This window comes from Onthophagus taurus, chromosome 7, assembly GCF_036711975.1.
Source record: "Onthophagus taurus isolate NC chromosome 7, IU_Otau_3.0, whole genome shotgun sequence".
NCBI lineage: Eukaryota > Metazoa > Arthropoda > Insecta > Coleoptera > Scarabaeidae > Onthophagus > Onthophagus taurus.
The window spans coordinates 15,768,111-15,781,164 of NC_091972.1; the positions used below are offsets into that span (position 1 = coordinate 15,768,111).

The 13,054-nt window shown below is 34.4% G+C and overlaps 2 protein-coding genes across 2 annotated transcripts in view; one reads left to right on the top strand and one right to left on the bottom strand.

Moving 5' to 3' along the window:
- On the top strand, window positions 1–6,424 carry LOC111419862 (AMP-activated protein kinase alpha subunit). The gene is made up of 4 exons (XM_023052742.2): window positions 1–1,094; window positions 1,145–1,445; window positions 1,497–1,684; window positions 5,932–6,424. The coding sequence occupies exons 1-4, from the start codon at window positions 204–206 to the stop codon at window positions 6,127–6,129; spliced, it is 1,578 nt and encodes a 525-aa protein (XP_022908510.1). The 5' UTR covers window positions 1–203; the 3' UTR covers window positions 6,130–6,424.
- Window positions 6,298–13,054, bottom strand: part of LOC111419852 (receptor-type tyrosine-protein phosphatase S-like) — a 23,090-nt gene continuing 16,333 nt past the window's right edge. Inside the window, exons 24-29 of the mRNA XM_023052732.2 lie at window positions 7,759–7,886; window positions 7,328–7,704; window positions 7,059–7,273; window positions 6,873–7,007; window positions 6,669–6,817; window positions 6,298–6,619 (exon numbers count right to left, since the gene is read on the bottom strand). Coding sequence (XP_022908500.2) covers window positions 6,406–6,619; window positions 6,669–6,817; window positions 6,873–7,007; window positions 7,059–7,273; window positions 7,328–7,704; window positions 7,759–7,886 — 1,218 coding nt within the window. The 3' untranslated portion in view covers window positions 6,298–6,405. The remainder of the gene's footprint in view (window positions 6,620–6,668; window positions 6,818–6,872; window positions 7,008–7,058; window positions 7,274–7,327; window positions 7,705–7,758; window positions 7,887–13,054) is intronic.

A 13,054-nucleotide genomic window follows, 5' to 3' on the forward strand; every position in this document is an offset into this window, starting at 1 on the left:
ATTACGTCGTAAAAAAATTTTTGACAGATCTGTCAATTTGTATAGCAACAACGTGATGTGTTTTATTTTTATGGTGATCGTGTAATTTTCAACAATTTTTAGTTAACTATTGTGTTAAAAAAAACTTTAATGTGAATTTTATACGTGTTTTTCGTTGTATGATTGGAAGTAATATTTTTTTTTGATAATCTAATATAAAAAAAATGTCGGAGAAAACGAGTCAAGGTTTTCAGCCCCCCGTAAAAATTGGCCATTACATATTGGGGCAAACGTTGGGCGTGGGTACGTTTGGTAAAGTAAAAATTGGCGAACATCAATTGACGAAGCACAAAGTTGCAATTAAAATATTGAATCGACAAAAAATAAAAAGCTTGGATGTTGTGGGAAAAATTCGTCGAGAAATACAAAATTTAAAGTTATTTCGACATCCTCATATAATTAAATTATATCAGGTTATAAGCACACCAACGGATATCTTCATGATTATGGAATATGTGTCTGGTGGGGAACTTTTTGATTACATTGTTAAACATGGAAAATTACAAGAACACGAAGCTCGTAGATTTTTTCAACAAATCATTTCAGGAGTTGATTATTGTCATAGACACATGATAGTGCACCGTGATTTAAAACCTGAAAATCTCCTTCTCGATCATAATATGCATGTAAAAATTGCTGATTTTGGTTTATCGAATATGATGATGGATGGAGAATTTTTACGAACAAGTTGTGGTTCACCCAACTATGCAGCACCTGAAGTTATTTCAGGAAAACTTTATGCCGGTCCTGAAGTGGATATTTGGTCATGTGGAGTAATTCTTTACGCCTTACTTTGTGGAACTTTACCTTTTGATGATGAACATGTTCCCACTTTATTTAGAAAAATCAAATCAGGAATTTTCCCAATTCCTGAATATTTAAATAAATCAGTTGTTGATTTATTATGTCAAATGTTACAAATTGATCCAATGAAACGAGCATCAATTGAAGATATTAAAAAACACGAATGGTTCCAAAAAGATTGTCCTGCATATTTATTTCCTTCACCAGTTGAACAAGATTCTTCTGTTATTGATACCGATGCTGTATTTGAGGTTAAAAAGTTAAAAATAATTTATTTAAATACTAAGATTATCATTTTTAGGTTTGTGATAAATTTGGTGTAAAAGAAAACGAAGTTCACAGCGCTCTTTTAAGTGGTGACCCTCACGATCAACTCGCAATAGCTTATCACTTAATAATTGATAACAAGAGGATTGCAGACGAAGCTGCCAAAGCTGAAATGAAAGATTTTTTCGTTGCCGGTAGTCCACCTCCCGTTAGTATGAGTCCAAGTCCATGCGATTTTAGTTCAAGTCCATTAAAACCACACCCTGAACGTATTGCTCCATTAAGAGATAAAGTTATTGCGTCTGGACAAATTGGCGCAACTGAACGTGGAAGAGGTAATTTAAATGATGCATTATAAAAGGTATTTAATCTTTTTTGTTTATTAGTTAAAAGGGCTAAATGGCACTTGGGAATACGTTCCCAAAGTAAACCAAATGATATTATGATGGAGGTTTATAGAGCAATGAAACATTTAAATTTCGAATGGAAAGTTATTAATCCGTATCATGTGAGGGTTAGGGAAAGAAATAAGTTGCATGATAGATATGCTATGATGTCTTTACAATTATATCAGGTAAAAATACATTTAAGAAATGTTTTTTGATTCAAACATTAAAAATTGAGGTTATGTGTAACAATATGGAATTCATTTAAATATTGTCATTTAAGCTAGCTAACAAAAGATGGCGTTAGGGCGAAATTAAAAAGTGGAAGGTTAAGTATGTTAATATTAGTTTGAATTCAGGTAGATTTTACTTTTGTTAATTACAAATGTTTAAACAAACACCTAACAAATATTAAAAATGAGTTTAATAAGGTTTCTTTAGGGTAAACGCGCCTAAGGTCGACTGGTGCCAGTAGTCGACCATCTGCAATTACAGTACTTCAAAAACTATTTGCTCACCTTGCGTATTCGCACGTTTCGCACTATTAGTTTGATAGAAATAAAATAAATTACTATGGAAAAGATTTATTATAATACAAATAGATGTTGTAATGTCCTTATAAGAAATTAGTAAGAAAAATTGTTCTAACAATTTCACAATAATAATAATATTGCACTCCAAAAAGTATTCGCTCAGGTAGTTTTAATAAAACAAAATACACTAAGTTTTTTTAAACCTAGTAGTTAAATCATCCTAGGTCAGTTACGCATGCGTCGTTAATTATGTTTTTTCAAACCAAGCGAATATTTTTTTTTTAATTAATTAGAAGCTAGAAAAATTATTATAAGCTTATGTAAAGAAGGCAAATCTATTCGAGATATTGGTAAATGTGTGAAAAGGTCGTATTCGACCGTAAAAAATATTATTGAAGCGAATCTTCAAACAATTGTTTCAACAACGCTGAACAGGTCGTTTTCACAAGCTCACTTGTAAAGAAAAGAGAATTGTTGTCAACAAAATTAAAAAAGATACTAATAAGTAAGTAAGGCCTGGGGAGAAGTGGTTTAAATAATGCCTTAAACCACAAAATATTGTCTTTCGGGGTCCGAAGTTCTGTCAAAATCACGCGCAATTAATTACAGAGGAAACGCAATACGAAAATGGTTCAGAGAATTGAACCACTTCTTAAAGGAAAGCAATTGCAAAGAAATTTTTGAAGACCCTCGTCGGGGTTGAATGATGATGAAACCTGGTTTTCCATTTGTGCAAAATTCGGGAAGGTTTTGGCACCAAAAATGTATAGTACAAGCTCGATAGTGTGAACGCAAAAATACCAAGGACTATTCATGTTATAGGGGTGTTCATACAATTGAAGGTACATAAAAATACATAATCAAAAACTCTTTATTTCACAAAGAAAGTTAACATACATAATATGTATAACGAAATAAACATTTATTAAGAAAATAACAAAAAGTAAATATCTATGTATCTCCTTAAGAAAGAAAAAAGTTGCACATGTATGTACAACCGTATTACATATTTATTTTAGGTCTGAAAAAATGTGTAATTTTTTTCTGAATCTTTTTAGACTGAATAGGACAGCCTCTTCTAATATATTTTGAAGCAATACATTTTTACTTATGTCAAGATTAATTTCTTGAGCCCATTGCACTGCTAAACCCAAAGCTTTTGCAGCAGCAGCATGTGAAACATGCTGAGGATTTAATTCTGCTTCCTCATCCTCAGGAATTTCATCGTCGACAATTTCGATTTCAGATCCATCTTGACGATCTTCATTCCATATTTCTATGTCTTTACATGTGTTACCATAATTTATTTCATTAAGGCCCACTTTTACCACCTCTTGATAAATTTATCCGATAAACAATTACCATGGTTACAACGGTTTTAAGCGCTCTCATTGGCTAAGAGCGCCAATTTATCTATCGGTTAAATTTATCAAGAGGTGGGCCTAAGTAGTGTAACTGTGTCCTTAAGTGCTTCATTGTAGTCAATCTCTTTAGCGGCATTAATTTGCTTCACAATTGCCGATAGGGGAATATCATCTTCGTCCGGTTCGTTACACTTCAAAATGTTATTCCAACATTTACGAACTATATCAGGATTAAGTTTATTCCACGCAATCGTCAGATGCATTATAGCATCCCGTATTGTTAAAAGTTTCAGACTCTCTGTTAATTGACCACTTTTTCCTACAATTGAACTTAAAAGGCTTTTCCTATAGTAAAGTTTTGTTAATTTTAAAACGTTCTGATCTAGCGGTTGTATTAATGGTGTGACATTGGGTGGCATGAATATTACGAATATCATTCCATCGGCTGTTCTTAGCTTCTCTTTTGGTGGGTAACTAGTTAACAGTCAATAAACACGTATTCATACTATCGAGAGGCAAACGTTGTTCACACTATACGGCTGTCAGTACAAAATGTTGGGGCGAAAAATCTGTTCATGTTATCCAGCTATTCAAACTAACGAGTGTTCATGTTAGCGCGCTTGTACTGTATATCAAATAAAAAACGTCCATGAAAAGGAGACTATGAGGAGACTACGAAAGGTCAAACATTATATCCTATGGTAATTTTTCTATATGTTCGGCCTCCAGCTGCTCTAAGGAAGTCTGTGGCTGGATCAAAAGTCATATTTTTTACAAATATGTGGATAATGGTGTCGATACGTGGTTGAAGGAAAATGTTGTGCCACGCCCTGTTATATTATTCGTTGATGGACACACATCGCATTTATTGTATCACCTAATCAAATGGCATGATATAATATAATTATGTGTGCTTTGCCTCCCAATACAACCCGTATCATGCTGCCAGCTGATGTGAGTGTATTCAAGCCTTTAAAAGCTGATTGGAAGGCGACTGTTCGTGAATGGCAAAATAAAAATCTAATCAAAACATTAACAAAAACTGATTTTTGCCTTTTATTGGACGAATGCTTAAGTTTGTCTACTTTGCCAGAAAGTATTAGAAATGGCTTTAAGCGATGTGGTCTTTTTCCGCTAGATCTGAATGCCGTAAATTTTACAATATGCGTTCAGAATCGATTAGAAAATGCAACATTGAGAGCCATCGGTTCGATTACCATGGAAGATTTAAATACCACAAAAAAGGTTCTTTCTCATTTTAGAGAACCATTGAAACTGAAAAATATCAATGCAGATAAAATTAGTGCTGTCTTAGACAATTTGTGAGAATCACAAATTCCCGGGACCTCAAATCTAGCGACAGTGGAAACATATATTATACAGACTTATGGAGCATTAACCTTAATTTCCGAAGAAGTTTTAAACCAACGGCAACGTGCGGAAGTAATTTTGTTGAATTTGAAGAAGATATTGTTGCTGATGAAATCCCAATATCGATAAAATTAACGATAATCAGCCTGAAAGTTCGAATCAGCCAATGCCTTTACTAAATTTGACGAACTTTGAAAGTCACTTATACTTGCACCTATTTGTACTAACACAAAAAAATAAAGAAAAGTTACCCTCAGCTATTTCTTCAGTAGCATATAGGAAATATTTAAAAAATAAAGAAAACAAGAAAAAGAGAACAAAAAAATGGAAGAAAGGTCTGTAAAGGCAGAGAAAAAAAGAATCTATTGAAAAAAAAATGGTATGCTATGATGAAAAAAAGGGAGAAATTAACAAAAAGTGCTCTGAATGTGATGAAGAGCTTATTAGCCATGTTGAAGAAGATGAAATAAAGAATATTCGCTGTAATGTGTGCACAAGATGATACCACCTAATGTGTAAGGAATTCATAGGACTTATGTTAGTTATGAAGAAGTACAGTTTAAGAATTATAAGTGTTTCTTCTGCTCCTAATTTTGTCATAAAAATTCAATTAACTTCTTCAGTAGTCGTGAAGATTCCATTACTTTGTACAGTATGGTTTGTGAGTTCGACAAGTCACCTAAGACAATGCCATTTTTGTAAGTTCATTTGTTATGTTTATAGTTTTTGATGTTATAGTTTAGTTTTTATTATTCCTGAATAAAGTAATTATTGTTAATGACCATATGTTATTTTCAAGACCAAATAAAAAAAAACATTGATTTTTATAAATCAATTTACTGAAAAATTGATAAAAAATAAACTGACTGAAGAAATACCGGTCGACTACTGGCACATTAGGTCCTTCTGAACCTTTGTTAGGATAATTTTATTTTGTTCTAGCCTGAATCGGTTGTAGATTTCCAAAAGGAAATGTTCTACATGTCTTAATTTAAAAAGATCGGTTCGTTGTGCCTTTAGCTCTATTTTTTTATCAGCTTTTAAATTTGAAAGATATCTAAACTGGTCGACCAAGTGTTTTCCAAATTGACACTATAATGTTACTTAACCTCAAAAAAATCTTCTGTGAATTAATTATTATATTATTATGAAAAGTACTTTTTTTAGGTTGATAATAAAAATTATTTATTGGATTTTAAAAGTTTAAGTAATGAAGAATCCGAGCAAAACTCAGCCGCTTTGGCTTCGGTCGCAACTCCAGTACAAATGGGTCAACAGGTAACAGCTCCTTTAAAAACCAGTGGTCATCATACAATGGAATTTTTTGAAATGTGCGCTGCTCTTATTATTCAATTGGCACGTTAAGATTTAAAATACCTGTCCCAACAATTTTTCTTTAATTTTTTTAGTAGCAATTTTTAACTATTAGGATTAGAAATCCTTAAAAATTTAAAATATTTTTATTTCTGTGCTGTCCGTTTAGATTTTTTAGATGAACATGAAAGTGTATATAGAAAGGAAAATGTAGAGGTGTAAGTTTATTTAATTTTTATTTTTGATTTTCAAGAAGGCTTGTACAAAAATATATATATGCATATTTCAATCTATCTTAACCTATATTAATTATAACCCAGAAATAAATTATAATCTAAAATTTGAATACATTTCAAATCTTTTTACATACTCCAATCCACACAAATACAAAAATCGGAATTGTTCCAGTTCGCGAACAAATTCTTTTCTACTATATCTTACAGTTCTCACAGCAAGACAAACATCACAAATTTGTTCGAGTTTCATTTTATCAATAAGAAAACATAACGCGGTATATAATCCACACGATCTTACACCATCACTGAAAATGAAAGTTATAAAATTGATTTTGATTTGTAATTGTAATTTACTAGCAACTGATTAAGATTTGATCCGCTTGTTTTCCATAACGGTTCATTTCCTCAAAAAGAGATACCAAAAGTGTTGGACTATCTGGACATACTTGTTGATAAGTCCACTTTTTGAGATGGATTAAGGTAATTTTTTGAGGGGTTCCCTTCTAAAATGTAAATATTAAAGTAGAAATAAAAGACGAAAAAATTCGGAATAAATACATTTTTTAAATTAACTAAATTTAAAGTGTAAATATGTAAAATGTCGGTGTCATTTACTGAGACGAAATTAATGTTTAAAAATGGAACGGGAGTTAAAGTCTCGTTAGGTTTTGTTGGGAAAAAAACTGCTGAAATCTACAAAAAATATATAAGACAAGATAATTTTGTAATAATAATAATATTTACGTCATCATTTAAACATAATTCGTTTAAACAAACAATCATAGTTAATTCTTGTTCTAATATAAGCCTCCAAAAATCCCCAACGGTGTTTTTTAATGGATATTGCGTAACAATAAACTTTCCTTTGGCTTGAAACCCGTTTACGGTTATTGCATTGATATACATAGATGATTCATCAGTTGATGGATAAGCTGTTAAAATTATTCTTGAATATTCATCTACAAAAAAAATAATGTATTTAAAATAATATTTCAAAAAATCATGTTTTTGACCTGGTATAATATTCATAAATCGATTTTTTTCATTAACAATCGGAAGAGTAACTTTTGTGGCAGTTGTATGCATTGCTTCTTCTTGCCAACTACTATCCTCTAAATATTTCATTTGTTCCATAACTTCTTTCGACGCTAAAACTTCCTCAACTACAATATTCATATTTTCTGTACAAACAATTCCAGTTTCAGGGGCGATTAAAGAATGCAATAAAAGAAGATGAACCAATTTGTATTGTTCAACGTTATCCACCATATTCGGCCGCTGCTCCCGTAATTTGTATTGATGATATAATACGTCCACATAACCTTGTTTTGCAGCCATTCTTAAACAAATATCTGCCAAAATAAGCGTGCCAGTACGACCGACACCAGCACTAAAAAAGAATTAGTCAACTCTGTCAATTTTTGTTTTAAAGTAATTTTATTACCTGCAATGAACAACGATTGGCGCTGTTTCTTGGGGAAGAGCTAAAATCTTTTTTAAGAACGGCGCTAAACTTTGTGCATACATCGGAACACCGTGATCTGGCCAAGAAGTAAAATGAAATTGTTTGATCTAAAAGAATAATTTAAATGAGATTATTCTTTTTTTTTACAACCACATCTCTTCTTATTTCAGAGCGATGATTAAGAATACGGGAATTATATATGTACAACTTTGTACATCCTTGATAATGCTTGACTGAATGCTAACTGATTGCTTCTATTTCCTTGTGCGACTTTTTCTCTTCTTTGATTAAAGTCACTACGTTGCGGGATTCCCCTGGATGAAAGAACATGAACGACGAACAAAGTGTTTAGTTATATTTTGATGGTAATACATAATAATATCCCAGCAGATATTATTAAGATAATTACTAATTTTCTTAAATTTGAAACTAAACAAGCAGGTTCGTGTGTGGTTGACGCAATATCTTCATTTGCCAAAGGAGTGCTGCTGTATTGAAGATTAGTTAGAGAAGAGATAGAGAAGTTAGAACATGGCTATTATTCAAAAAAGATGTTAAGAACGTTAAAAATCTCTCATAGAAGTACATAATTTCCAAAATTTTTAAAATGCATGGAAAGACGCGTAAAATTAATAAAATATAAATGTTACGAATTTGATATTGGAAAATGTAGATATAATAACAATAAATTTTTCAGATGGATGAATCCTGTTAGCATCTTAATATGGTGCACGTGGTAGACTGATAAAAATGATTAAAGGTTATCTACAACATCGTAATGTTTAAAGATTTTAAAATTATTTTTGTATAACATTTTCAAAGTAGAGTGATAAAGTGTTGACGGAAAATGGAAGATGTACACCATGTTTACGCGGACTTGCTGATAATTCGCTACTGCCGGGGCAAAAGGTCATAAGTCTATTTTTTTGTTAATATGACGTTAGAGGCAAATTTGAATTCTTCATGTTGATACAATTGTACAACATGAAGAATAACGCCATATTAAAAAAAATAGTCTTATGACCTTTTGCCCCTGCAGTAGCGAATTCTGGTTAATAATTGGCCATAATGATACTGTATACCGCATAGCAACAGAAATAACTAAATCCATTATGGTAGAATATGGACAGTTAAATCAGAACTTATAGTGGACAAATACCTAGTATTTAGGGTGGGCATACACCTAAATTGGGGAAAACCAACAAGAGGGAAAGCAAGGAGCAGTTAATGCCTTGCTTCGAATTATTACTTCTACGCATGAACTCCATGAAAATACTGATCAAAAAGGGTATCTAAGAATGATAAGGATGTTGAATTGGATGAATGGTAGTAAACAAGTGCGGATGAATGGCAAAAAAGAGGACATTCGAATATATTCAATTTACATTAAGTGAACTTTACGCAAACTCCAACTTCTTCATTCTCACCTCTTTCAAACCGATCTTGACGAAAGTTGCCTATGCACTACGGAACAAAGGACGAATTTGTACTTGGAATCCGAGTATGATACGAGTATTGGGCGACAAAGCCTCAAAGTAGTCTCAATGGAAGGAGGGCTTTCCAAATAAGATAGGCAAGAGCTACATTGCTTGCTGTTATTACTTTACTGCTTACTCTCCTGCGATGACATAAAATTAGGCGTACCCCATGTCAGTGTTTTTAAAGTTAACACAATGGTAGAGAAGAGTAAGTTAACGGATATCGAGTGTGAGCTATTTTCGAATCTTCAATGAAGTTTACCAAGGACGTTATAATTCCAAGTCCTATGGTAGGAAAAATGTAGCCTCCTTCCACGCAAGAAGATTCCACCATACACAAGATAACATGTAGCAAGGTGGGTCAAGATGCTTGTGTGGAGATGATGCTAAATTCGTTTAAAGTTTGTTTTCCTTCCTTAAACGCTTGGATAGTGCACGAGATTGTAAAGAGCTATTGTTAAGCAAGGTGCGTTTCTACAAATAGCTATTTTCACTTAAAACGTGAAGTTTAGGTACTTTATCGGATGACATCATGATTGCAACTATAGAAGGCACTGCTCTGACACTCTGCATCGTGACAGAGAGCGTTGTCTGGAACTCTTTCTATATAAAGAAATCAATTTATACACTGTTGGACATAATTCACGAGCACACCTTATATAATCTGAACGCGTGAAGTTAAATCCATGATATTTGCGGAGCACAAAGGTTTACTGTAGACGAGTTTATTCATCGAGTTTCGAGTTGTTCCGTCGCGGCATTGTTGACTGAGCCGCTCTTCCAAGTGGAACATTCCGTCGCTATGGAGACCGAAGTAGATGGAAAATACCGGTCGTTTTTAGTGTGGTGTGAGGAACCACATTGTTATCGTACTCTATGCGCAATGGATGGGCGATCGCTTTACTTAAGCGAGTTTGAGCGAGGAATGTTTGAGGGTATGCACATTGAGGGTGTATCGTTCTGTGAAATTGCGCGTCGTCTCGAGTGGTCGTTATCGGCAGTGCAACGGGCATGGCGAGAATGGTCTGAGGTAAGACATAGGTACCTATAGCCGCGGCTGGGACGGACCTGCGCGACCCCAGCACACGAGGATCGCACTCTTGTGCTCAGCGCTTTAGCGTCGTGTGCGTCCTCCTCAAGGCAACTTGGAGCTGTTTGGCCACCGGCAGGGGAAGGCGCATTCACTACGCGAACTGTATGGCGGCGTTTGGTAGATAGTGGACTGCGCGCGCGTCGTGCGATACAGCGGATTCCAGTAACACCCGAGCACCGCAGCATAGGTCACGAGTGGGTCGACGCTAGGCATTAGTAGGTTGCCGAGTAGAAGGACATTTTGTTTTCCGACGAAGCAAGATTCGAATTGAGCACCGGTGATGCGCGAATTTTAGTTCGTCGGAGACGTGGTGATCGTCTACTCGAGCAGTGCGTGCAAGAATGCCCTATCCACCGACAACCGAGCATTATGATATGGGGTGCTATTACACATGGTGGACGTACACGTCTGCTGCGTGTATAGCAGACCATGACGGGTCAACGATACGTAGATGAGGTGCTACGGTCCGTTGTGCTTCCCTACGTTCGGCGGCGCCCAGGTCCGCTATACATGCACGACAACGTTCGAACGCACATCGGGCGTATTGTACAGACCTTTGTGGAAGAGCACCGTATACGAATGCTTCCTAGACCAGCTCGTTTTCCGGATCTGAATCCAATCGAACATGTTTGGGACATGGCTGGTCGGAGACTTCTACGTTATCCGGCTTCCTCGGCTAACGTTGAGGAGCTATGGAGGCGAGTTGAGGTGGCATAGTTGGCCATCCCTCTTGCTACAATACAGCGACTTATAGACTCCATGGCACGTCGTGTAGCGATGGCACGCGAAGCTTACGGGGTATACTCTCGCTATTGATGTTTCTCCTCCCAGCAGAGTTGTGCCGCTTTCCTTTTGAGAGTAAGTTACACTACTTTAGTACTACTTCCATACCAAATTTTATTGCGCTAGACACACGCGTTCAGATTATACAGGGTGTGCTCGTGAATTATTTCCAACAGTGTATCCAAACCTGTCCAATTTATATTCCAGTTTCATTCAATAATTTCCCAATCGATTTCAAACAGTTGAATAAAATATCAGAACACTTCAAGCGAACCCCTTCATCGAAAGGTATCAGTAAAATAAAACTGGTAATAATATTCTTTGGTCGTAAAGCTAGATATCCTAAATCATTCTTTAAGTATGGTTGCAATATATGACAACCCGAAAGTCATTTTATATCAGGTATAGGTTCTTGTTCAGGTATAGTGGTTCTCACTGTGTATGCTGGGATGTATTTGTATGCCCTAGAAGATTTTCGAATAGATTTAGCAGACTTTTCGTTTAAAATAACCATACAAAATTCAAGTAATGTTTTCGTGCTAAACTTCTCTCTATAAAAAAGTACCTATTAACACTACCTGGGAAAATCTAACCATACTAAGACGGCAGGGAAGTCACGCGGATGTGTCTATCTGGTATTGGTAACGGTTGTTGTATTCTTGTTGTATTTTGCTTACTTTGAGTGAATTACAAGTTGATGTTTGTTGGTGGATATTTCTTATTTTGATATAAATGTTATCAAACAAAATGGATACATTTATCAAAAAAAGCGTGATATCAAAGAATTTAATTCTGGAAACAAATTGCAAGTAAAATTTCGCTCTACAGGCAAATATAACAGAAATTATTTAAGCTTCGGATTGACTTGCACTGGAAGTGAAAATTATGCTTTGTCGGTATGCTTAACAAAAACGACACATTATTTTTGTCGTATGTAAGTGTGATGACTGTTTTATCTTATAAAGTCTCACAGTTGATCGCAATAAATATGAATATGCAATATCGTAAAAAGATACTCCCATACCTTAGGTCCACACCATACTTTATACTTATTACATGTAAACAAGTGGTCATGACAATGCTCAGAAATGAAGCAGACATGAAAATAAGCAAGATTCCTGCCTTGTGTTACAGTTTGCATAGAAATGTCTTGTGGTACCGACAAAAAGGTATGCGTAATAAACTTCAAAACTCAAATTTTGCAAACTAATAGCGTTCGTTCGTTTTAGCAAGTTATATCAAAAAGCAAATCAGTTCCTTTTTTTGCAAATAATTAAGTGTGTCTACAAAATGTGAACACGTTTTTAACATTTTGATTAACTACCATGAAAAATGGCAGTTTTCCATGAAAAAATGTTATTGTAATTCACTGCTTTTTCAGTCAATACTCGACTCCATTAGATTAACATTATCCAATGGATTTAGATATCTGGAGATTCCGTTAGATAATAAACTAAGCCTTGATGGCAAAATAGCAAAATCATTAGGAGAAAAATTAAAAGTACCCTACATACTCGGCTGCTTTTGCATATTGAGGTGTGATGGTGGTCAAGAGGAAAAGTACTACTGGTATACTACAACTACGATAAGAACTTGTTGCGTTGTTTGAACAGATGAAACAACTTTATTTCATTTTTGTAACCTCTTGCGTTGTAAATTTTGGACTGCCAGGTTACAATATCTGGTTGATATATTTCAGTAACTTAATATTTGGAAGTTTACCATGCGAGGCAAAGAAGAAAATATTCCCATCCACCAACAAAATGAAAGAAAAAACTGTTGAAGATGATTTGGAATGTTTCAATTGGTAAACAACACTTTCTTATATCACTTCAAATAATTGACGAATACTTAACAAATTTAGAAGAAAAATTACTAAAATTGCTACTATATCTCCTCATGAAATGGAAAAGTAATTGTC

Bases quoted from the DNA above. Each gene is read 5' to 3' on its own strand.
- LOC111419862 (XM_023052742.2), top strand. From the start codon at position 204: ATGTCGGAGAAAACGAGTCAAGGTTTTCAGCCCCCCGTAAAAATTGGC. The intron at 1,446-1,496 runs GTAATTTAAATG...TTTGTTTATTAG, and splicing joins CGCAACTGAACGTGGAAGAG to TTAAAAGGGCTAAATGGCAC. The intron at 1,685-5,931 runs GTAAAAATACAT...TACTTTTTTTAG, and splicing joins TGTCTTTACAATTATATCAG to GTTGATAATAAAAATTATTT.